Source organism: Cydia pomonella, chromosome 18 (genome assembly GCF_033807575.1).
Source record: "Cydia pomonella isolate Wapato2018A chromosome 18, ilCydPomo1, whole genome shotgun sequence".
NCBI classification, from domain to species: Eukaryota; Metazoa; Arthropoda; class Insecta; order Lepidoptera; family Tortricidae; genus Cydia; species Cydia pomonella.
In genome coordinates this window covers 6,936,690-6,959,293 of record NC_084720.1, presented here as the reverse complement: position 1 = coordinate 6,959,293, position 22,604 = coordinate 6,936,690, and the positions used below count along the sequence as shown (strand labels likewise).

General features: G+C 37.1%; 1 protein-coding gene and 1 non-coding gene across 8 annotated transcripts in view; one reads left to right on the top strand and one right to left on the bottom strand.

The window, feature by feature from the left end:
- The first annotated feature begins 107 nt into the window (after window positions 1-107).
- Trnav-cac (transfer RNA valine (anticodon CAC)) lies at window positions 108-180 on the top strand. The gene has a single exon. It is a non-coding gene; the product is annotated as a tRNA-Val (tRNA).
- A 763-nt stretch (window positions 181-943) lies between these two features.
- The window catches only part of LOC133527787 (uncharacterized), a 30,567-nt gene continuing 8,906 nt past the window's right edge, over window positions 944-22,604 (bottom strand). For all 7 annotated transcript variants that reach the window (XM_061864952.1, XM_061864953.1, XM_061864959.1 and 4 more), the window contains exons 5-9: window positions 7,135-7,266; window positions 5,667-6,024; window positions 5,298-5,339; window positions 5,051-5,119; window positions 944-3,552 (exon numbers count right to left, since the gene is read on the bottom strand). In XM_061864952.1, the coding sequence (XP_061720936.1) occupies window positions 3,533-3,552; window positions 5,051-5,119; window positions 5,298-5,339; window positions 5,667-6,024; window positions 7,135-7,266 (621 nt within the window). In that variant the 3' untranslated portion in view covers window positions 944-3,532. The remainder of the gene's footprint in view (window positions 3,553-5,050; window positions 5,120-5,297; window positions 5,340-5,666; window positions 6,025-7,134; window positions 7,267-22,604) is intronic.

Sequence of the window (22,604 nt, the reverse complement as noted above, 5' to 3'; positions counted from 1 at the left end):
CGGCTCTGCGATACTCGACTTTACTTTTTGTAAAACTTTTAAAAGTATTAATTATTTTTCATATCACATTAAAGAACTAGACAGATAATTTCAACACAGCGTACATGGTTTCCGTAGTGTAGCGGTTATCACGTGTGCTTCACACGCACAAGGTCCCCGGTTCGATCCCGGGCGGAAACAGTATTTGGTTTTGTTTTGTATTTTTATTAGTGTGCTTAGTTGGCATTTCATTTGCAGCTCTAAAATATAGAATGGATTTGGAAGGTCGTTAGATTTATGTTACGTGGAGAAGGAAATCTTATTGGGTAGGGCTTTGTTGTTAATAATCTTAACCATCATTTTTGTTGGCAAATTAATAAGCCTCATTTGTTAGTTACTAAATATATAATTACTAAATAAATAAATAATAGCTTAATAGATAATAATCTGCAAACTAGTGTCAAAATGTGTACATTTTAAGGGCATTGTCAAAATGAAAAATATTTTATCTATAGGGACCGTGCGCGTTGGAGGGTCTGCCATCTTGTGGCCTGAATCGGAACCATAAACATGTATATTTACACGTCACGTGGTTTCTTGTGCATAGTAGGTTCTGCCATCTTGTGGGCTACATCGGAACAATAAACATCACATTTACGCCTCGCGCCAAAAATCTGACGGCTCCTGTGCTGCCTCCTACAGTCCATGCACGCTCCCTATATATATCTCATAATATACCTACCTACCTGCTTACCTTTTCGGAATAAAAAAATTTCGGAATTACCTATTCGCACATGTATCGTACAACGTTTTACAGTACATTATGGCCCTTTAAATGTTCGACACAGTAACGTAATATGCTAATTTTCGCACTAGTGCGGTAAAGTAACACCATATGTACTGTAAAATCTATTAGTATACATTTCGTTCTATTGGTAAGATACAATAAAAATAAAACACAAAATGTTTCATTATGAAATATATTTATAACAATATCGTTCACAATCCATAAAATATTCCAAATATTCGTTAGCCTTACAAAACGTTACAAAGATTAAATAATATTCATAATTTACATGAAAACATACAAAAGAAAAGAAGTATATTTTTAACGTCAGTCTTTTCTTATCAGATAGTTCATCGCTACACAGCCAAATCTTTGGAATTAAAATTTCGATTATCAATAAATAAAATTTTGTTTCAAATAATCTCTTATAACAATTATAATAAAAACGATTGCACAACTGAAAATTAATTAAATAAAGAGTATTAGTCCAAAAAGCACTGTAGACACTTGTGATTAATTCATAATTATATTCTAAAGAATTGAATGCATCTAAAACTAAGTAACTAGATATCGGTAGGAACCAAATTAGCTTCAGTTTCGACTGGAATGGACTAAAATGCAAAGGGCGGACTATAGAGCTAAGTGACGACTAAGTATTACTATAATATTAGCATTGGGATGTATATAATTATATATCGCATATCTAGGCATATTTATTTAAAATTGTATATTTAAGCCTATATACGCCGTGGGCTGGTAAGATCTGACAGATTTTAACCACGCATTCCTGAGGTCATAAGGAGCAATTAATGTAATATGAGTTTTGGTGAAATACGGTATTATTTTTGTTTTACTTTTATATCTTGACGAAAAAAAGAACATTATAACGAATAAGTTTTTTTTTTTTTAAATTTACAGATCATAATTACGAGTGTTTTAAAACTTTAATGTCTAGACAGTAGGTATGTCTAAACAAAGTCACATAGTGGCAGCGTTGCAGCCAAAAAGGCGTTTTTCACTAAGTTATTACCGAAACCAATTATCACAATAATTGTCATTATCTCTGAAACAAGACCGATTTCAGAAAACTTTGTATAGCATTTTAGTCTCTAAATGCGGTCAAGAATACACCTTTAAAATCTGTCGGGTTATATCAGACCCCGTATCGTCCAGTGTATAAATCACTATGTTAGTGTCGGCTGCTAAATATTCTGCAGAGGTATAATTTTAAATGAAAATGCCTGTATTACAGATTCAGGGGCTTTGATTTCGTTCAACGAGAAATTGTAGCAAGCGACACGAATCTGTAGCACCAACCAAAAACTAAATTTCGAAATTAAGGCTAGAGCCTAGAACTCTAGGGGGTACGGGTAAGGACATTATCAATATATAGAAAGGATACAGCATACATAATGTTATCAGAACATTTAGTTTAGGATTGTCAATTTTTTTTTGTTTACCATTTCCAATAAATGTTGTAGCAAATTTACATCACTAATATTATAACACTTACGCTTACCTTTACTTGAAAACCCTTAAAAATGCAGTTTTAAATACTCTTTCAATGCCATGTTTAACCGATTTATATAAAAAGGGAAATTTTTTAAGTTATTTCAGGGCGCCTTAACTTGAAAAACCCTGCAGTAGTCTGGATTTAAATAACATTGACCGTCTTAAACTAAACCTTCCGTAAATGGTCTTAAGGTAGTATTTCGCATGTCATGAGATGAATCATTAACCTTTTAACTCAACCGCTTAGAATTTTTCAGCGATCGTGCTCGTGTCGCCGCCGGTCGTTCGTTTCATAGCTGGCCCGAACGGCTAATCCTTTGTGTATTGTAAGTAAAACCGCACGTGCTACTTACAAAAAATAATTCTAAGTGGCATCTGAGCGCGAGCTAGTCCAACGCTCAAAAAACCAGTGTAAGTGCGCTCTCCGATAAAACGCGCCTGTTACACATCTCGATGACACTTTTAGACTAGTTCTGTAGCGTCCGACTCGCCGGCACTCAGTAACTGTAGACGGACCACACAAAGCCTCGAAACATATTTTTCCATTAGTTATTCTATCCTATAGCGTCGTAATTCAATAACCAGTTAAAGCGAACGAAACTTTTTGTATGCAGATAAGTAGCACGTGCCATTTCACTTACAATAGACAAAGGATTCGCCGTTCGGGGCCAGCTACAAATCGAACGACTATACGAACACGAAGTTTTGTCTTATTTATGGCGAAATGAGTTAGATATTGAATGTCTTATATATCAGTCTGGTCAAAAGGTTAACATCTAAGGCACTTATTTCACCCCAGATATTTCTAAATGTCGACTTAGTTTACCTAGTTAACATTATAAAAGAAAAACTTAAATTATACAAAGATGATACAATCACTCGATTACAAATAAAAAACTACAAAAACTGCTAAAATCTGAACTATAAATAAAAATATTAGTTAACAAAATTGATATTCTAGAGAGATTACAACATTCTATGCCGATGAAGTTATAACTGATGAAATAATTTAAATTACAATTTATATCAGGAACTAAAGCGAACTTCTTTATGCGGTTTCATATTTAAGAGTTATTAATTTATCGAAGTTATTTATATAAAATCGGACCTGCTGATTTTAAAATGAATTTCTTAACATAGTATATAACAAGAAGTATTCCTAACGTAACAGTACAACGTTAACTAGGTGAGCAAAACAAATAAACAGTCTTCAGTACTGTTCTACTTATAGTTACTGTGTAGGATCCCGCAAGCTTACGGTGTCTGTCTGTTATCTGAAAAACAAAATTCGTTTTATAAATATATGCGGTTACATTTATTCGTATTTATTAAAAAAAACATGGTATATCATATAATGTAAGACTAAACAATGAGTTTGTCTGGGATCATTATTCAGTATCTGAATCTAGTTAGCTAAAATTGTACACAGCAAAAAAAAAAATTAAGTAGTAATATGTACAACCAAAGATAATTTGAAATACAGGTAGATTTTCAAAGAAAACTATATTGCCACAGTAATTTCGTATTTAGTAATTTATTTTCAGTTTATTTACTGCCACCTACACATGATATAAACTTTTAGAACGCCATTTTTTTGATCCTTATCCTTTCACTGATATGTGATAATTTGTTAAATATCAAAAAGTGGCGCCATCTTATAGATCAATGGCCAAAGGTATTTGGGTTATGCCGGGTAAGATGGCGCCACTTTTTACAAGCTTTTATTTAACTTGCCCCGTTAGTATGTATAGGACAAATCTTGCAAGTTAAATTTGACCCACTTCCCGGTTTCCGATGAAGCTGAAAATTTGCTTACATATGTAAGTCGGGTGACAATGCAATATTATGGTACCATCAAGCTGATCTGATGATGGAGACAGGGGGTAGCCATAGAAACTCGTGATAAAACAACGCAACCTAATTGTGTTTGGGGTTTTTAGAATTGTCTCGATGAGTATTAGTTGCCTGTGGAAAAAAGTACAGTCAGCGATAAAAGCTTGTACCAAAAATGAAATTTTTGCCAAAAACTTATTGATATTTAACTAATATAACACATAGCAATGAAATAATAAGGATCAAAGTCAAATGGCGTTCTTAAAGTTTTAATCAAGTGTCTAAAGATGGCAGTAAATTTACTGTGGCTACAATTTTTTTCTTGACAACCACCTCTATTTCAATTTCTCTTTGGTACAACTGACCTATAGTTAATGCCCGCCTTCCACTGCAAGCGGAACGGGCACCGTACCGAGTCCGTTCAACTCGCAATGGCGAACCGCATAGATGTGCTTCTACTGAATAAGAGTGAGCGGAGCGCACGTAACGGGTTCAAAGCGTCGCGAAAGTGTTCGCAGATTCGAGCAGCTTCCGCGCGGACTCTGGACTCCGCCCGACTAGCAACACCGGTTCTCATACGAGGACTTCGCGAGTGAGTTAGGGGAGCGGACTGAGCGAGTAAAAATGGATCCGCTGTTTCATGTCGTTTCACACTTGTTTTGAATGGACTCCGCTCTCATATTCCACCTCGCTGGATCCGCAAAGTACTCTGGCAGTGGATGGCAAAAGCTGAGACTTGCTTGGTAGAAATCCATCACCATTCTACCCCGGTCCGCCCAGTCCAATGCCTCCGTTTCCGCTCATTATCCTTGTTTAGTGGAAGGCGGGCTCTCCGGTTGACGTCATACGATAGAAGACACCTACAGTTATAGAACTTGACGCCGCGCGCCGTATGTAATGCAAAGCGTCAAAGGCTTAGGATCATCTTCAGTAACTGACCTTTTTTCCCACGTGCGACGAAATCCGCCGACGAAGCCCGAGCCACCGCTGCGTCCCGCTTGTCACCTCCTGAGGCCAAAAACACCGCTATAGCTCAACCGACCGCCACGTAGCAACCCCACAAGCCTTAGTTTAACATGCCATTCATTCTTTATCCATGCATTTTTAAATATCCATCTATTTAATTCATGTCTTAGGTAAATGCCCGAAATGGGCAATTTCGGTCATGCGATATAAAGTTTGTTACCTATGTTTCTTTCGGAGGTACTCTTTACCGTCCGGCCGTTCGCTGAAAATAAAGAAAATCATTGTCAATTCTTCCCGACTATATTATTATTGTTAAGAGTCTCATCCTGTACTTCGTTTTTGTTCAACTGTCAGACAGTTTGGAATATTTTAGTCTTATGTCTGTACACATGTTTACACGAAATAGCACGAGTTATGCTATGAGGGAGAAAACATGACTAGAGTATTTTCGCGTCGATTTTCGCATTAAACAGTGAACTTTTTGTTTCTTTATGGAAGCGTCAAATATCTTTTTGTTATTGTTTTAGTCCTTTTTGACCATTTCTCAAAGGTGAGTTTTTAGGAAGAAAGAAAGCTAAGAATCTGTTACCCATTTTTTGGTCCTTTCTTGGCGACCTCTGGTATCGTTTCTTCTCAGTTTGGATGAAAGTTTGCGAGTCGACCAAAGGTGAGGGTTGTTCTGCGTTTAGGTGTTTGTCTTCGCAGTTTTGAGCTGGCTGGAATGTTTCCGTGGCTTCCTCGGCTTGGGATTCGTTGGCCTCTTTGGTTGAATTATTATCAATCTCGGACGGAAGGTCGGCCGGTTTTTCTGAAACGTTCGGCTCGGGTGTTTTGGCAGGCGTTTCGGTTTCCGATTTAATTGGGGCGGATTCCTCGTTGGGAGTGGGTTCCTGGTCAGATTCGGCGGTTTCAGACCTATCACTTTTCAGGCTAGTGGCGTTTGTGAGCTGAAAATAAATATAAATAACTATTTAAGTCAAAGAGAAGATATTTTATTCTATACTAAATTTGAGTTAGGATACCATAAATGACTTGTCTAATTTGTATTTTTGTCAAAATGACTTACATTGTAACTCAGTGGATTTGGTCGCTTTTTGCATTGAGAAAAAATCTCAGTTAGTCGTGTTTTGCATAACTACGGTCAAATTACCCTAAGTTAAAACGAATTTGGATTATTGGCAACGCTCCAGCCAACGTAAATATAGAATTGATTCCCCCTTACTGGTTATTGAAATGTTTTACTTGAGAAGAATTAAATGATAAGGATAAGAAAGACGGAAATTGCAGCTAAGGTCACCAGATTTAATCTGTTTTCCCAGATTACCCGTATGGACACTTAGACAACGTAAATTACATAAGTACTTTGTTTAAATTTACCATATAGCTGGAGTTTTCATCTGAATCAGCGTCCAAGTCGACCATCATCTTCACTATGAGCCGCTCCATGGTTGCCTCGCTGGTGGACGCAGGGCTTTCCTCCTGACGCAGGGCTTTCTTCCTGACGCGGGGCTTTCCTCCTGACGGGGACGCTTGCTACTTCACTATTAATTGGCTAAGTGACAACTCACCGTATAGCTGGAGTCTTCATCTGAATCAGCGTCCAAGGTCGAAGTAGACCATCATCTTCTCTATGAGCAGCTTCATGGTTGCCTCGCTGGTGGACGCGGGGTTTTCCTCCTGACGGGGACGCTTGCTACTTCACAATTAATTTACAATATTAAAGAAATATTTTGCTAGTGTGACAACTCACCCTGTAGCTAGAGTCTTCATCTGAATCAGCGTCCAAGTCGACCATCATCTTCACTAAGAGCCGCTCCGTGGTTGCCTCGCTGGTGGATGCGGGGCTTTCCTCCTGACGGGGACGCTTGCTACTTCTCTATTAATAGGCTAGTATGGCAACTCACCGTATAGCTGGAGTCTTCATCTGAATCGGTGTCTAAGTCGACATCATCTTCTCTATGAGCCGCTCCATGGTTGCCTCGCTGGTGGTCGCGGGCCTTTCCTCCTGACGGGGACGACTGCTACTTCACTATTAATAGGCTAGTGTGACAACTCACCGTATAGCTGGAGTCTTCATCTGAATCAGCGTCCAAGTCGACCATCATCTTCTCTATGAGCCGCTCCATGGTTGCCTCGCTGGTGGATGCGGGGCTTTCCTCCTGACGGGGACGCTTGCTGCGTTTCACTACCTGAAAGTAATGGACATTTTTTGGTTAAATATTAAGTTGAACTAGGCTCAGAGAACGGAGTTTTAGAAAAGTCATAGGGCTTTCTTAGATCACAATACGGTTGCCATAAATTTTATTACCTAGCCATCTTGAGCCTTTCTCTAGGGACTTTAATTTCGGTTCGAATTCTGAGACTTTCGCTGGATAGAAAAAAATCACGAACATATGTCTAAAATGCACTTGAAAAATTTTAAGTAAATTTTGCAATAAAACTAAATGTATGACAATTATTTCTAAAATGAGCAAATTTATGCTTGAGGGAACTGAGCGATTACTATTAAAACATACAAAATTAAAATTCAAAAACATGATATCCACGGTCCCGAGCACGCCAGTTTCTAGCGCCAGGCTCCATTAGATAGCGATAGCGAAAGCGCTGTGTTGAGGAGAATAAAATAACGCATAATAATCGTTATTAATCATAATATGCTTCGGTAGTGGTCAACAGGCGGTTGCACTGTTTTTTGCAAAGCCATAAAGCAATGAAGTTCTTTGGACATTTGTGTGAATCAATCGGTCCTCGCTGGAAATACGGGCGGCCGGTGGCTTTTTGTCGGATAGAAGTTAAATTTGATGTGTCTTGTAGGTGCCTATTACGGTTTTACTAATGAATGGCCAAAAATCTGTTAAAAAGTATCACATCAAACTATTAATTATACCCAAATTATCATTTCCCAAAAAAATGTTTGGCAAAATTTTATACAATCTTTATTTATCCGTTAGGTTACGGTCATAGAAGAAAAAAAAAAATTTTTTTTATTAATATAAGTTTTGCCATTAAAAACGTTTGCTAAATAAGTTTTTGTCTTTATAAAATTTGATAAAGTAAAATGATAGATACCAAATGATAATTTGGCCAAACATATTAATTACGAAGTGTAAATTTGACAAATTGGGAAATGAAACTACTGGGATATGTTTATTGGGAAGTGAAATTTGACGAAAAGTATTTTGGCCTAACAGAAGTATAGTCACGTCTGAAAATATCTGTACGAAATATGTGTACACTACCTTAATATATGGGCAATAAAATCGTGTATACATATTTTTGGCACTTTTTTCGTATCGATATTTTCAGACGTGACCGTACACCGCCTATTACTGATTTGTTGGCAGGTCCTCGTAGCGAATACGGGTGGTTTTGTCAGTTTCCAGGTCTTCGCCGTGATTGGCGCTTTCAAGGTAAGTCTGATCAGCGATTTAATTATATCTTTTTAAAGACCTTTAGGGTGTCGATTATATATTTTTCATCACACTTGTTCGCAAATGATCTTATTTCATGCTGGTGTGCTGAAGGACAAAGACCTATTTTATTCCCGTGGGAGTTATGGATTGTGAAAAAAAAAGCTACTCACTAGGGAGTTATAGCTTTTTTTTTATTATTAGTTATGTCACTTATTCATACAAACCAAGTAGCATAACGGAGTTTTACTTTTAAAATACTGACGTTTATAATTTAATATTTTTGTTTACGTTTAAAAAATAATAATTTGATTATTTTAACAGCCGTTTAAAATATTTTTCCATAATTTTCAATCGTGGCTGAATGCCGAATAAGTCTGTGCCTTCGATGCCTCACCTGTCAAGAAATTCCAAAATGGCGGACGAATGTTTGATATGATATGTCACCGTATTTAAGAATTATTTCGCTTAAAATATTTAGTTTTTTCTTCGCAAGTGCGATGAAAAACATTGTGTGTAACTCCGGAGGTAAGAATATTGCAAACTCGGGTCTTTAATTCCCTCGTATCCAAAATTTCACTTAACCCCCCCTCGTTGCACAAAGTACAATGTGTCACCCTTAACTCCATCAGGCGGGCCGTATGCTTGCTTGCCACCGTCGTTGTATAAAAAAAAATACTTTTTATTGCATTAGTCACATTTGAAATACAAGAAAAACTTCGGTGGTATATCCTTTTAACCTTTTGAATGCCAAGAACACGTGAAATCGTGGTTACTAGTCGTGCCCACAGCAACAAGGATAACTATAGGTGTTATGGCGGACGCTGTCAAAGTAACCTTCACACCACACTTTAGAATAAGGTTTACATTAGCTCCCCTGCGCCTGGGATCTTGACGTTTGAGATACGTTGGTGTTTATGACATAAAGCGTTCAAAGGGTTAACAATAGATGTAGGTACCTACACACAACATAATATCAATAAAATTGCAGCCGTCTATATTTAGCTGATTACACACTCGTACAAAGCATGCGTGTCTTAAGTGATTCCTTACCAGACTTCTAAATGGAGGTTATCATTCGACGCGTAGGTACCAAGATACGCCATTAACTGTACCGCCAAGATCGTCAGCTGGTCGCATGAACATGTAAAAAATAAGCGCTTTACCTTTTTATAATTTGTTTCACGATTTTCATATTGGTCCCATGGGAAACCTTGTTCAGTATGACGATCTCAATACATTTTGGACATTGCGGATCACGACCCCGAAATCACTCAGTATTATTAAAATGTCACGCTCTATTCAGCAAAAGTAGATAAGCGGGTGATGTTTACAATATTTAATATGCACATTGCACTTATTCTTAAAAGTTATGTTCCACGTGTAAGAGTTTTAGGTACCTATATTACAATTTGCGATATCTTTATTTGTACCAAACTTTACAACGCTTATTAAATTAATTAGTCTATATTTTTATACAGTGAGGTTTTGTTTTTCAAATACCTGTTGAAGAGACGCCACAGAAGACCGAATCAGCATAAGAATCCAGCGAAGAACATCATCAAACAATAGCATCCTCGGTACTATATAACAAGGACCATTTTTTTAGATTATTGCCATGTTATTTTTTTGTTTTAATTAATAAAGCTAGTTTTATCTACATTATGTATGTAGTTATGTCATTGATAACAACAAAAATAGGAAACAGACTTCGCTCACAGTTCAAGTCCAGGGCCATATTATTTACGAATCGATTTGACGGCCTCTGTCTGGACACTTCAAACTCAGATCATTAAATCAAGAATCGAACACCAGTATTATTTAAGTTCTATGTATAGGTCCTGTAAATAAGTTACTAGTTAATTGGCTGGCGGTATGACCCAAAATGAGTCTTGGCCTCTAACACACGAGCACGCCATTTTGGCCGGTCCTGAGCGGATTCACGCTAGATTTCGCCGCCGCCGAGCTCACGGGAGCTAATACCTTCACTCTATCCGCCCAACGATATTGAGGATGACCAACAACAGGACGGCGTAAAAAAGGACGGTGATTTTCTAGTAGTGGGTAGTTAAATTTAGGGACTAAGATCAGTTTAAACACGATGTAATTAATCGGTGATCACATGATTCTAGGTGATCATCGATGGTGATCACATTTATGTACCACTAACACCAATAAGTTATTTTTTTATCGTAAGTACAGTCGCCAGCAGAAATAACGGAGCGGCCAAGGTGCTCGCAAATATCTTAACACGCCTCCATTGTTAAGGGGCTAGAGTGCGTGTTCAGAAATTTTGAGCACCTCGGCAGTTCCGATATATCTGATGGCGACTGTACCTAATTTTTAAATAGAAATAAAATTTCAATTGACAATTATTGTCTTTCTACCAATAGTTTAGTCTTAAGAGTTTAAGGTGGTTCGATTTTCATACAAAAAACAATCGCTATTTATTAATTCATTACACAATATTATTACATAAATAGTTGCGCATCTATCTACTTTCGAATATTCATTTGCGCTAAATTAATAGAAAAACTTTGTTTCATACAGAAATCATGCAATAATCAACGTTATATTTTTATAAATTTTACTCATGTGTGTGTGACAAATGTCGTGTACAAATACATTGCGGCGTTGCCACTCCATGCCGCGGACGGCCATCGGCGCGACGTTGCGATGTTTGACGCGTTTTTAGCTGACTCTGTCGACACTGACACTCAGTGTGACCAGGCGTACGATAATTGTCGTACATGTACGATAATTTGGGCCCCGGTATAAAGTAATGTTCCAAAGAGCATTATCGTATACTAAAGTACTATAATTTCAGCCCTTGGATGATGCCACCTTAAAAGTCTAGTAATTTGAAGCAAAATATGACACTTTCTCTCAGAAATAGGCTAAAATTAGTATCTTTTGAGTGTTCGGCTCCTTGGTGTAAGTTTAAAGTTTAAAATGTCTCAATTTCCTGTATACCGTTTGAGTCTATCCCAAAAATACACAAATATAAACAGATTTTTTGCGCAATTTAGACGAAAATTGTCTTTTTTTTATTATTAATTGGAAATTTAAGCTTATTTTGCTAGACATTTTTAGGGGCTGCCTTTTTGATTGGCGTACGATATTTTTTTCAACGGTACAATAATATTGACACTCAAGTACGATAATTCTCTTCCGCTCACCTGGCAACACTGCTGAATCTTGACAGGACCTGGGGGCCTACCGCGAAAACCGAAGTTCGCAAATTGCGGGGATCTTTCTCTTTTACTCTCACTAAGACGTAATTAGAGTGACAGAGAAAAATGCCCGAAATTGACGAATTTCGATTTTCCCGGTAGCCGCCCTGGTGCTTGAGGTACTTGATAGAAAACAACGCTGCCGCATGTTCTGAATTGTGATATTATGTGTTTTTGGATTGAAAATGATAGCAACGTCTAAATCAAGTTACAATAAAAAAGCGGCCAAGTGCGAGTCGGACTCGCCCATGAAGGGTTCCTTTATGACGTATTAAAAAAAACTACTTAAGATCTCGTTCAACATTTTACCACTTTGGACACACATTTTACCACTTTGGTAGTGTCTCTCGCGCAAACTATTCACTTTAGAAAAAAATTATATTAGGAACCTAAATATCATTTTTGAAGACCTATCCATAGATATCCCACACGTATGGGTTTGACGAAAAAAAAATTTTTTTTAATTTTATGACGTATTAAAAAAAACTACTCACTAGATCTCGTTCAAACCAATTTTCGTTAGAAGTTTGCATCGTAATGTATATCATATATTTTTTTTAGATTTTTCATTCTGTTATTTTAGAAGTTACAGGGGGGGGGACACACTTTTTTTCACTTTGGAAGGTTCTCTCGCGCAAACTATTCAGTTTAGAAAAAAATGATATTAGAAACCTTAATATCATTTTTGAAGACCTATCCATAGATACCCCACATGTATGGGTATGATGAAAAAAAATTTTTTTTTTTAATTTCATGACGTATTAAAAAAAAAACTACTTACTAGATCTCGTTCAAACCAATTTTCGGTGGAAGTTTACATGGCAATGTATATCATATATTTTTTTTAGATTTTTCATTCTGTTATTTTAGAAGTTACGGGGGGGGGGACACACTTTTTTTCACTTTGGAAGGTTCTCTCGCGCAAACTATTCAGTTTAGAAAAAAATTATATTAGAAACCTTAATATCATTTTTGAAGACCTATCCATAGATACCCCACATGTATGGATATGATGAAAAAAAAAATTTTTTTTTTTAATTTCATGACGTATTAAAAAAAAAATACTTACTAGATCTCGTTCAAACCAATTTTCGGTGGAAGTTTACATGGCAATGTATATCATATATTTTTTTTAGATTTTTCATTCTGTTATTTTAGAAGTTACGGGGGGGGGACACACATTTTACCACTTTGGAAGTGTCTCTCGCGCAAACTATTCATTTTAGAAAAAAATGATATTAGAAACCTCAATATCATTTTTGAAGACCTATCCATAGATACCCCACACGTATGGGTTTGATGAAAAAAGATTTTTTGAGTTTCAGTTCTAAGTATGGGGAACCCCCAAAATTTATTGTTTTTTTTCTATTTTTGTGTGAAAATCTTAATGCGGTTCATAGAATACATCCACTTACTAAGTTTGAACAGTACAGCTCTTATAGTTTCGGAAAAAAGTGGCTGTGACAGAATCGGACAGACAGACGGACATGACGAATCTATAAGGGTTCCGTTTTTTGCCATTTGGCTACGGAACCCTAAAAATCATCGATATTCTGGTCCGCGAAAAACCAGGAAAAGTGTAACTGTAATTGGAGTCTACAAAAAGCGGCCAAGTGCGAGTCGGACTCGCCCATGAAGGGTTCCGTACCATTTATGACGTATTAAAAAAACTACTCACTAGATCTGGTTCAAAACAATTTTCGGTGGAAGTTTGCATGGTAATGTATATCATATATTTTTTTTAGATTTTTCATTCTGTTATTTTAGAAGTTACAGGGGGGGGGACACACATTTTTTCACTTTGGAAGTGTCTCGCGCGCAAACTATTCAGTTTAGAAAAAAATGATATTAGAAACCTAAATATCATTTTTGAAGACCTATCCCTAGATATCCCACACGTATGGGTTTAATGAAAAAAAAAAAATTTTTTAATTTTTATGACGTATTAAAAAAAAACTACTTACTAGATCTCGTTCAAACCAATTTTCGGTGGAAGTTTGCATGGGAATGTATATCATATATTTTTTTTTTATTTTTCATTCTGTTATTTTAGAAGTTACGGGGGGGGGGGGGACACACTTTTTACCACTTTGGAAGTGTCTCTCGCGCAAACTATTCAGTTTAGAAAAAAAATGATATTAGAAACCTCAATATCATTTTTAAAGACCTATCCATAGATACCCCACACGTATGGGTTTGAAGAAAAAAGATTTTTTGAGTTTCAGTTCTAAGTATGGGGAACCCCCAAAATTTCTTTTCTTTTTTCTATTTTTGTGTTAACATCATAATGCGGTTCATAGAATACATCTACTTACCAAGTTTGAACAGTATAGCTTTTATAGTTTCGGAAAAAAGTGGCTGTGACAGAATCGGACAGACAGACGGACATGACGAATCTATAAGGGTTCCGTTTTTTGCCATTTGGCTACGGAACCCTAAAAATGACCAATTCATAGAAAATATGACCTAGAAACTAGTTCACTTTTATAAAACTTAATTTTGCCCGAGATACATTTAGGCGAATACCTAAGGGAGCTAAGTGTATTGATCTTGAATAATTAGTTGGCTAATATATGACTCCAACATGATATGGACATTTACATCATAACTATTATTAAGTAAGTTCTGTTACTCGATTTCTTTCTTTCTTCCTAGCGTTGTCCCAGCATATTGCCACGGCTCAATGGAGCCTGGGGTCCGCTTTGACAACTAATCCCAAGATTTGGCGTAGGCACTAGTTTTTACGAAAGCCACTGCCATCTGACCGTCCAACCCAGAGGGTAAAACTAAGCCTTGTTGGGATTAGTCCAGTTTCCTCACGATGTTTTCCTTCACCGAAAAGCGACTGGTAAATATCAAATGATATCTGTTCTGAAGTTCTGTTACTCGATTTGCAACCTCTTTTTTTTTTTTTTATCTTATTTATTTTATAAGCCATACAATTTGCAACCTCTTTATTTCCGTTAAAACAAATGCTACCGAAAAAATAAAAAATGACATAATGTGGTTGGTTGGTTGTGAGCTATAATTATATACCACACATAACGCTTATCTCGTCGTATCTATAATGAATTGGGGCCTAAAAGAGAATCGTATTCCAATTTTTTGAAACGCTTGTATTACTTTCTATATTAACTAAAAGTTGCCTTAAAATTCAGCTTTTATACTAAAAACGGATTTAAATATGTTAAATTAACAAAATATATTTTGACAGATGCTTTCGCGCCCAAAACGCTCTTTGAAAATTGTGTGACGTCACAGTTTATGGTTTGACACATAACTACATACACACGTAGAAGATACGAACTGTCAACTGATATTTGTCATTTGTTGTTAATCGCCTAACTGTCAACAGTGTCAATCCGAGAGTTGTGACGTCATCAGAATCTTCAATGGCGTTTCGAATTGGTCACGTGACGTGTGCCAAAAGATATTTTAAATTCAAAATTTACAAAAATATGGTCATTACAGGTCCCCTAAAAGTAGTTTAACATGTTCTTATAATCCAAAAGAATTTATTGGGATACAATTATGCCCTAAGATTTGTAGATGGAAACAACCCTATTGCGTTGCACAAATGTGGGCACCCGCCAAACATGATTTTAGGTGTGTCATACTCAAGGCTAACACAGATTCATTTCTGTGAAAAAGGTGTGAAAACCAGAAACTGGAAACCGTTCTCGAACCAATAGTGAAGCCCTTAAGCCACACCCTATTTCAAAACCAGCCATGGATCTTTGAACAGGACTCAGCTCCTGCACATAAGGCAAAAACAACTCAAGCCTGGTTTCGAAGGAACAAAATTGACTTTATTGCCCACGAAAACTGGCCGTCCTCCAGCCCGGACCTTAACCCCCTGCATTATGCCATATAGCAGGTTATTAAGGAGAAAGCCTGTGCTAAACCCACCACAAATCTTAACTCCCTCAAGCGGGCCATAGTTAAGACAGTGACGGAATTAGACATGACATTCCTGATTTTGTGTACTTCATTTTAACATATACTTTATTAAACTTTCGTTGGTATATTTTATGTAGATAAAGATTATTGCAGTAACAGAATTTAATAACCAACTAGGTAGAAAACAATGCAATACATAAACACATAAATTGGATATGATGTGATCCTTTGAATGAAATTGACAATAAATAAAATAAATAAATAATTTTCTATCTCTAGGCATTGTGTGAAACTTCTAGTTGTGTCAAAATATCGGGAAATCAATAATATAAACAAACATGGTAAATATCTCATTTCTTTTTATAATGGTTATAAATAGAAGGCCATGCAATTTTGTAACTCACTGTAATTTAATTAAATGTATCGTAATTTTTTTTTTTATTCTACTGTAAAATAGTACCTACTTTTTTAAAGGCTGGGCAGTAAGGGATTGCTTTAATTTTAGAACTAAAACAGCGTTTTTTTTTTTAAATACCGGAAAATCTGACTTAAAAATTTGGACTTTCTTAGGTTCATTCTACTTAGAATCTTCTCCACCCTAGCATTAAAAAAGATATCCTAAAATATCCATACCATCACGTCACATTTTAGTGTGAAAGAAATTTCAGTGTAAAACTAAAATTTCAATACAAATTTTCGGGTTTTTTTAGCACGAGGATTGATTATGCTAGTGATTCTGAGTTGGAAGAACCCAAAAATATCATGATGTGTGAGAATCAGATTTTTAATATTTTTATGGAAAACGCTCATATTTCTCATAAAATAATTTATTAATAATAGGTACTTGATAATACTGATAACAAAAAAAAATTAATGAGTCTCGAACCCACATCCTCTTGCATGTATTTCCACGTACATACCGCAACGCTATTGAAGCCTACTCACGCTGTGCCAAATTGTCTACTACAAGGATCCCTGTAAGACTGTTTGAATGTGTGAGTGATACTTAGAAATAGAGTCAAGAAACATTCTGTCGACATTAAGGGGCAGTTTTTGTACAATGAAGTGTTCAATGTTTGTTTTAATAGTTCAATATTTATTTAAAGAGTGCGCTAATCATACTTTACAGTATAGAAATACCAAGACTACTCCACAAAAAAATTAAAACTCAAAATTGCAATTGTGGCGCCATCTAGTGAGGTTTAAGCTTTGGGTAACCTAGTCGAACCACCTTAAAACCTCTTTCCAAAGCATCAGCAATAAAATACTTTTGAGCAATAAACTGAATAGGGAGTACTGCAATGTTCTGCCGCCAGAGTGCAGCACTTTCACATCACATAAACTATACAGTAGCTCATAGTCTGTTCGGTCGTGTTGGCCGTTTGTGCGGTGAATGGGTGTCACAATTCATCACTAAATAAAAACAAATCACCTGATATTACATTCCACGCGTTAAGCATCGAGTTTAATATGATATTTTTACGTAATTGTGAATACAAAAATCCAAACCTTCGTCAGCCGCCATGGCTTATAAATGTTGCCAGTTAAATGAATCATTTTTCCTCCAAATTAGGCATGACGGTTATAGACCGCGAGCCAGGAACAATTTCTATGACCAATCGCCTCCCGGCTGAAAACTCGTGTAGTGGTTAACGGCTAGGTATGATGAACCCTCGTGGACGTCAGCTGCCGCTCCGTTGGTGAGTTGAGGAACGGCAGCCACCGAAACACGCAAAACAAAAAAAATTGTCATCGCCTCCCGTTTCATACTTTGTCAAATGATAGTTCAGATGCTGTTGTTAGTTAAAAAAATCGATAGCCGGTTATATCGCGGTGGTAAGAACATCAGCTGATCGCATGAACATGTAAAAAATAAGCGCTATAACTTTTATGATAGCAAAAACAAATCATAAAACGTTGCATGTAGCATTACGCAATTTACACATTACGCATACTTTGCCGCACATAAAGTGGTAGGCGCATATTTTTTACATGTTCATTTTACAACTGACAGTCATTCCACCGCGATAGACCCGGCTGACGGTTTTTTAAGTTTAAAACAGCATCCAAACTATCATCTGACAAAGTATCAGCCGGGAGGCAATGTCTGACGGTATATGATCCTGGCCCGCGGTCTATGATGGATCCCTATCATCCCTATCATGAATTAAAAAATAGCCAGCTGGTTCTATCGCGGTGGCAAGGACGTCAGTTGATCACAGGAACATGTAAAAAATGCTTTCAGTCATCGCCTTCTGATTGATACTCCTACTGTGTCAGATGATAGTTTCGATGCTATTTTAAATAAAAAACAACCTTCAGCCGGTTGTATCGCGGTAGAAATACCGTCAGCTGGTCGCATGAACATGTAAAAAACGTTGTATCTAAATGGCTAATCCGTTTATAGAAAGGCCTGATGGAATGCTACATGCAAAGTTACATGATTTTGTAATCACTATCATAAAAAGGTAAAGCGCTTGTTTTTTTTACATTTTCATGCGACCAGCTGACGGTCTTTCCACCGCGTCACAACCGGCTGACGATTTTTTAAATTCACAATAGCATCTAAACTATCGTCTGACAAAGTATCAAACGGGAGGGAATTATAACATTTTTATTTTACGTTTTTCGGTGGCTGCCATTCCTCAACCCACTAACGGAGCGGCAGCTGACGTCCATGAGGGTTCGTCATATATAGCCGCTAACCACTATACGAGGTTATGCTCGGGAGGCGATAAACAAAATATGTAGGTAGGTACATAACGAAATACATATTACAAATCTTGACCTATCTTAGTTTACGAATAAGATTATTTTCCCTCAATTCCTCATGGATTCCATCATCAGATCAGAACCAAAAATGGGACCACCTTGGAGATAACTCTTTTCAAACAAAAAAAGAATTACTCAAATCGGACTACGGGTGTCGGAGTAATCGGTGAACATGTTTCATTACAATAATATTCATCATTATCATCATCAGATCCACTACATCAAATTGATCGTTTTTGCGAGAAAATGCTCGATTTGCTTAAGAAAACACCCAACTCAAAAAAAAATTATACCACGTCGGTGGCAAACAAGCATACGGCCCGCCTGATGGTAAGCATTCACCGTAGCCTATGGACGCCTGCAACTCCAGAGGTGTTACATGCGCGTTGCCGACCCTTTAAAAACCATAAAACATACACGTGCGTTTAAAAAATGAGGAGTTCCCTCATTCCTCATGGATTCCATCATCAGATCAGAACCAAATTAAAATAGGACCAACTTGGAGATAACTCCTTTGAAACAAAAAAGAATTACTCAAATCGGACCACGGGTGTCGGAATAATCGGTGAACGTACATAAAAAAATTGCCACAACCGAATACAGAACCTGCTGCTCCTTCTATGAAATTGAAGTTCGGTTAAAAATGGATTCCAATTAGTTGAAGACAAAATATGTTTGTCATTGATAGAACAATACCCCAGTCCAGTTAATTAAAATCACATCTCGATATAGTGTACACTGTAGGTACAGTCAGGGTATGTGATAAATGACGCGATCAATTTAGTTTGGACCTTATTGCCATAACATTAAGATGCATATTTTAGTAAATTGGCAGCATCGATATCTTAGACCTTGACTGTGTAACGTTCAACCTGTAAAGTCAAGGATTTTAATTAATGCATATAAGATTTTGAAGGGGTGGTGGCCGAGTAGATATGACGTCCAACTTTCAATCCGGAGGTCGCGGGTTCAAATCCTTGTTCGTGTTCGTACCAATGAGTTTTTCGGAACTTATGTACGGAATATCGCGTGATATTTACCACTAGCTTTTGGTGAATGAAAACATCGTGAGGAAACCTGCATACATCCGCGAAGAAATTCAAAGGTATATGTAAACTCTAACTCTTCAACCCGCATTGGGCCAGCGTGGGGACTACAGCCCAAACCCTCTCGCGCATGAGAGGAGGCCTGTGCCCAGCAGTGCGACGTATATAGGCCGAATTATTATTATTACTTTTAAGATTTACTTCGTTAATTTCATAGGGTTTTTTTTAACGTAGTACGTAGTAACATAGTGACCAGCGACTGCCTTTTTTATGACAAGATTGGTTTTGCGGCCGAAAGGGCCACGTCAGCACCAATTTCATAGGGTATGTGTTGAACAATCAAACCCAACCATTAAGAGGAAAGGGGACGACCGATTCTCCATAAACACATAGTCCTCATTTTCCTTTCTCGATATTAACTTATAAATAAATTAATAGTTTAAAAAACACTAGAAAAACACGTTTTTGCCAGTGCCTATCTTCCGGCTTCATCATCAGACCTTGAAACCTAATCGTGGTCAAAGTTCATTACAAGACTTTTCTAACAAATCCAAACACAGCTATGATACGATGTTCCATCATGAAGTTCCAGTTCATATCTTCCGGGTCCATCATCAGATCATTTCGACAGTACCATATCATTGTATTGTCATCAGAACTACATACAGCTGCCAATTTTCATGACGCTACGATCCTTGGAAGATGGTTAAATTAGTTACCTTAAATTCCATTAGGTCGACCTAATAAAAGCGTGTTAATATTTTTAGGCAATTTGATGTACATTACCTTAGCTATGCCCCTTCGTTCGATTTTTTAATTGTTATAAGACATGGGAGCTTTTTGCAGAGCTATGATCTATGATTAATAAAAATCAAATTCTGTAAAAGTGACCAGGGAGGAAAAAGGAGACTACGTTTGTATGATGAAGCAGTCGCCCACTTTTGTCTTAAATTTGCATTCTGAATGGGTAATCAATGAAACTTTAAGCGTTAAGCAAACAACAATATTATCAGAGGAGCATTATTAATATTATTAGTTAAGACGGTGCAATGGTAAGAAGGTGCCGTCATTGTGGGAGCTAAAATATCAAATGGCTCCTCTACACGATGAGCCATCATACTGGCCCACGAAGATGGGCCAGAGTGTAGAATAGTAGTGTCCGATGGCTTATGGCGCGGGATGGCGATGGGATGGTCACGGTGTCAGTTTTTCGTCCGCACATCAAAGGCAGTGGGCCAGCGATTGTGCGTACGCATCTACACGTGGCCCATTCCATAATCCGTGCTCTCAACCATCGTATGGCCATCTTGCTGGTCGAGCGCTGGGCCATCGTGTACAGGAGCCAAAAGACCGGGCCACGGCCACGGTCGCAAGCGCTAGTAAGTTTTTATTTGCGTATGACGAATTTTATTTTATTTATTTATTATTCGGAGAGCTATCAATTGCACAATAGTTAAATATGTTGATAACAAAGAGTTAATTATAGATTCCCATTGATAGCAACAGGTTAACAAACAATTGGTGGTTAGCTCTAAATTTTTTACAGTATTTTCTACCATTAATATTCTAAATATGAATAATTATTATATACTGAACTAGGAAAACTAAACTTAACTATTAGTAACTTAATACATCAATCGATACAGTAATATGCTGTCGCATACGACTCGCTCGCTTAATTAATTTGTCTGTTAGAATCCGTCTTATAGTTATGATGTGGCTTTTAAAACACTTTCGCTCGAAGTACGACTAATCGGCGGTTATGGTCTAAGTTTGTGTAAAATGTTCGATAAGAAGTCATTGTTATTCAATCTGGCGGTAATCACGTCAATTCAGTCATACATAAACTATGTTACAGCGATTGAGAGTAGAAATGTAGTGCGTTTTGCCACGGGCTGCGGTCTTATTGTTACAGCGGAGCGGTAAGGCGTTCATAGATTTAAACTTGTTCAAATGTATTTTAAACGCTCGCTCTTCACTCTGTTACCCGCTGGAGTCTATACAGCGGCCTAAGAAATAATACGAGTATGTTACCAATTTCAAAGCGTGAAATGTCTGAGGGTGAGTTAAGTATTTGTTTTGTTGCCATCTCATGCCATTACGTTGGATCTCAACCTGATGTAAAAAAAACGATATTAAAAAGTACTTATTTCAGCAGACTAATAGTTTTTATAACTGATTCCACCAGTAGGTAGTTATTATCACAAGTGGTCTAAACTTTAAAAAATTAAGAAAAACCGCTATCCTAAGCGGCGTAAACGTGAGCGTAATCGAACAAGATCTAAATCGAATACATCCAGTGTCACTGGTGAAAATGTGCCTTCCTCTCGAAGAAGTCGTTCACGCCAACGTTGTACATTCAAACGTCATCAGAGAATCACTTCGGAAAGTCGAATATCTCGTCAAAAGTTTGACAGGAATCGTAAAAGACACCGAACTAGTTCGAGTTCCGATACGGATAAGTCGAAAGAAGAAGTGGGTAGAAGTAGATCACGGTATAGTACGACATGTAAGAGGCTACGTAGAAATACACCAGAGACTATGCAAGTCCACCTAAAAACTGCAAACGATAATCCGAAAAGGCGTGAGACGCCCCAAAGACAGCGATCATCGAACTTGAAGTTTTCACATACGCCTACTCGAAGCCTTCCGAGACGTGAAACTGTTCGAGTGAAAGTATATAGAGAAGATACACATGCTAGAGGATTTACGCCAAGTGTAGAGCAACAAAATGCCAGAGATATTCAGTTTGCATCTGCCAATAACTGCGGCTACTCTACAGTTTCTAAAATAAGATTCAATGTGACAATCCTTCCATTAAAAATCGTAAAGTAGAACATTGGATTTCTAAGGTTGATGAATGTGCAGTGATTTATGACTGGTCTGATGATATGATGATACCTCCTTTTATGCATTGCCTAGATTAGTTGGTCATGCTAAGCTTTGGTATGAAACTTTTTTAACAGTAAATTATACTTGGCCGGAGTAGCAACAACAATCTAAAAATGCTTTCCCGTCTGATGTTAATTATGGTTCTTTATTGAGCGAAATGTTGGATAGAAGGCTTAAGGCAACTGAAACATTGGGTGATTATTATTATTCAAAAATTGCTTTATTAAATGCATATGAAATTACAAACAAAAAGCTGTGGATTGTTTAATTCATG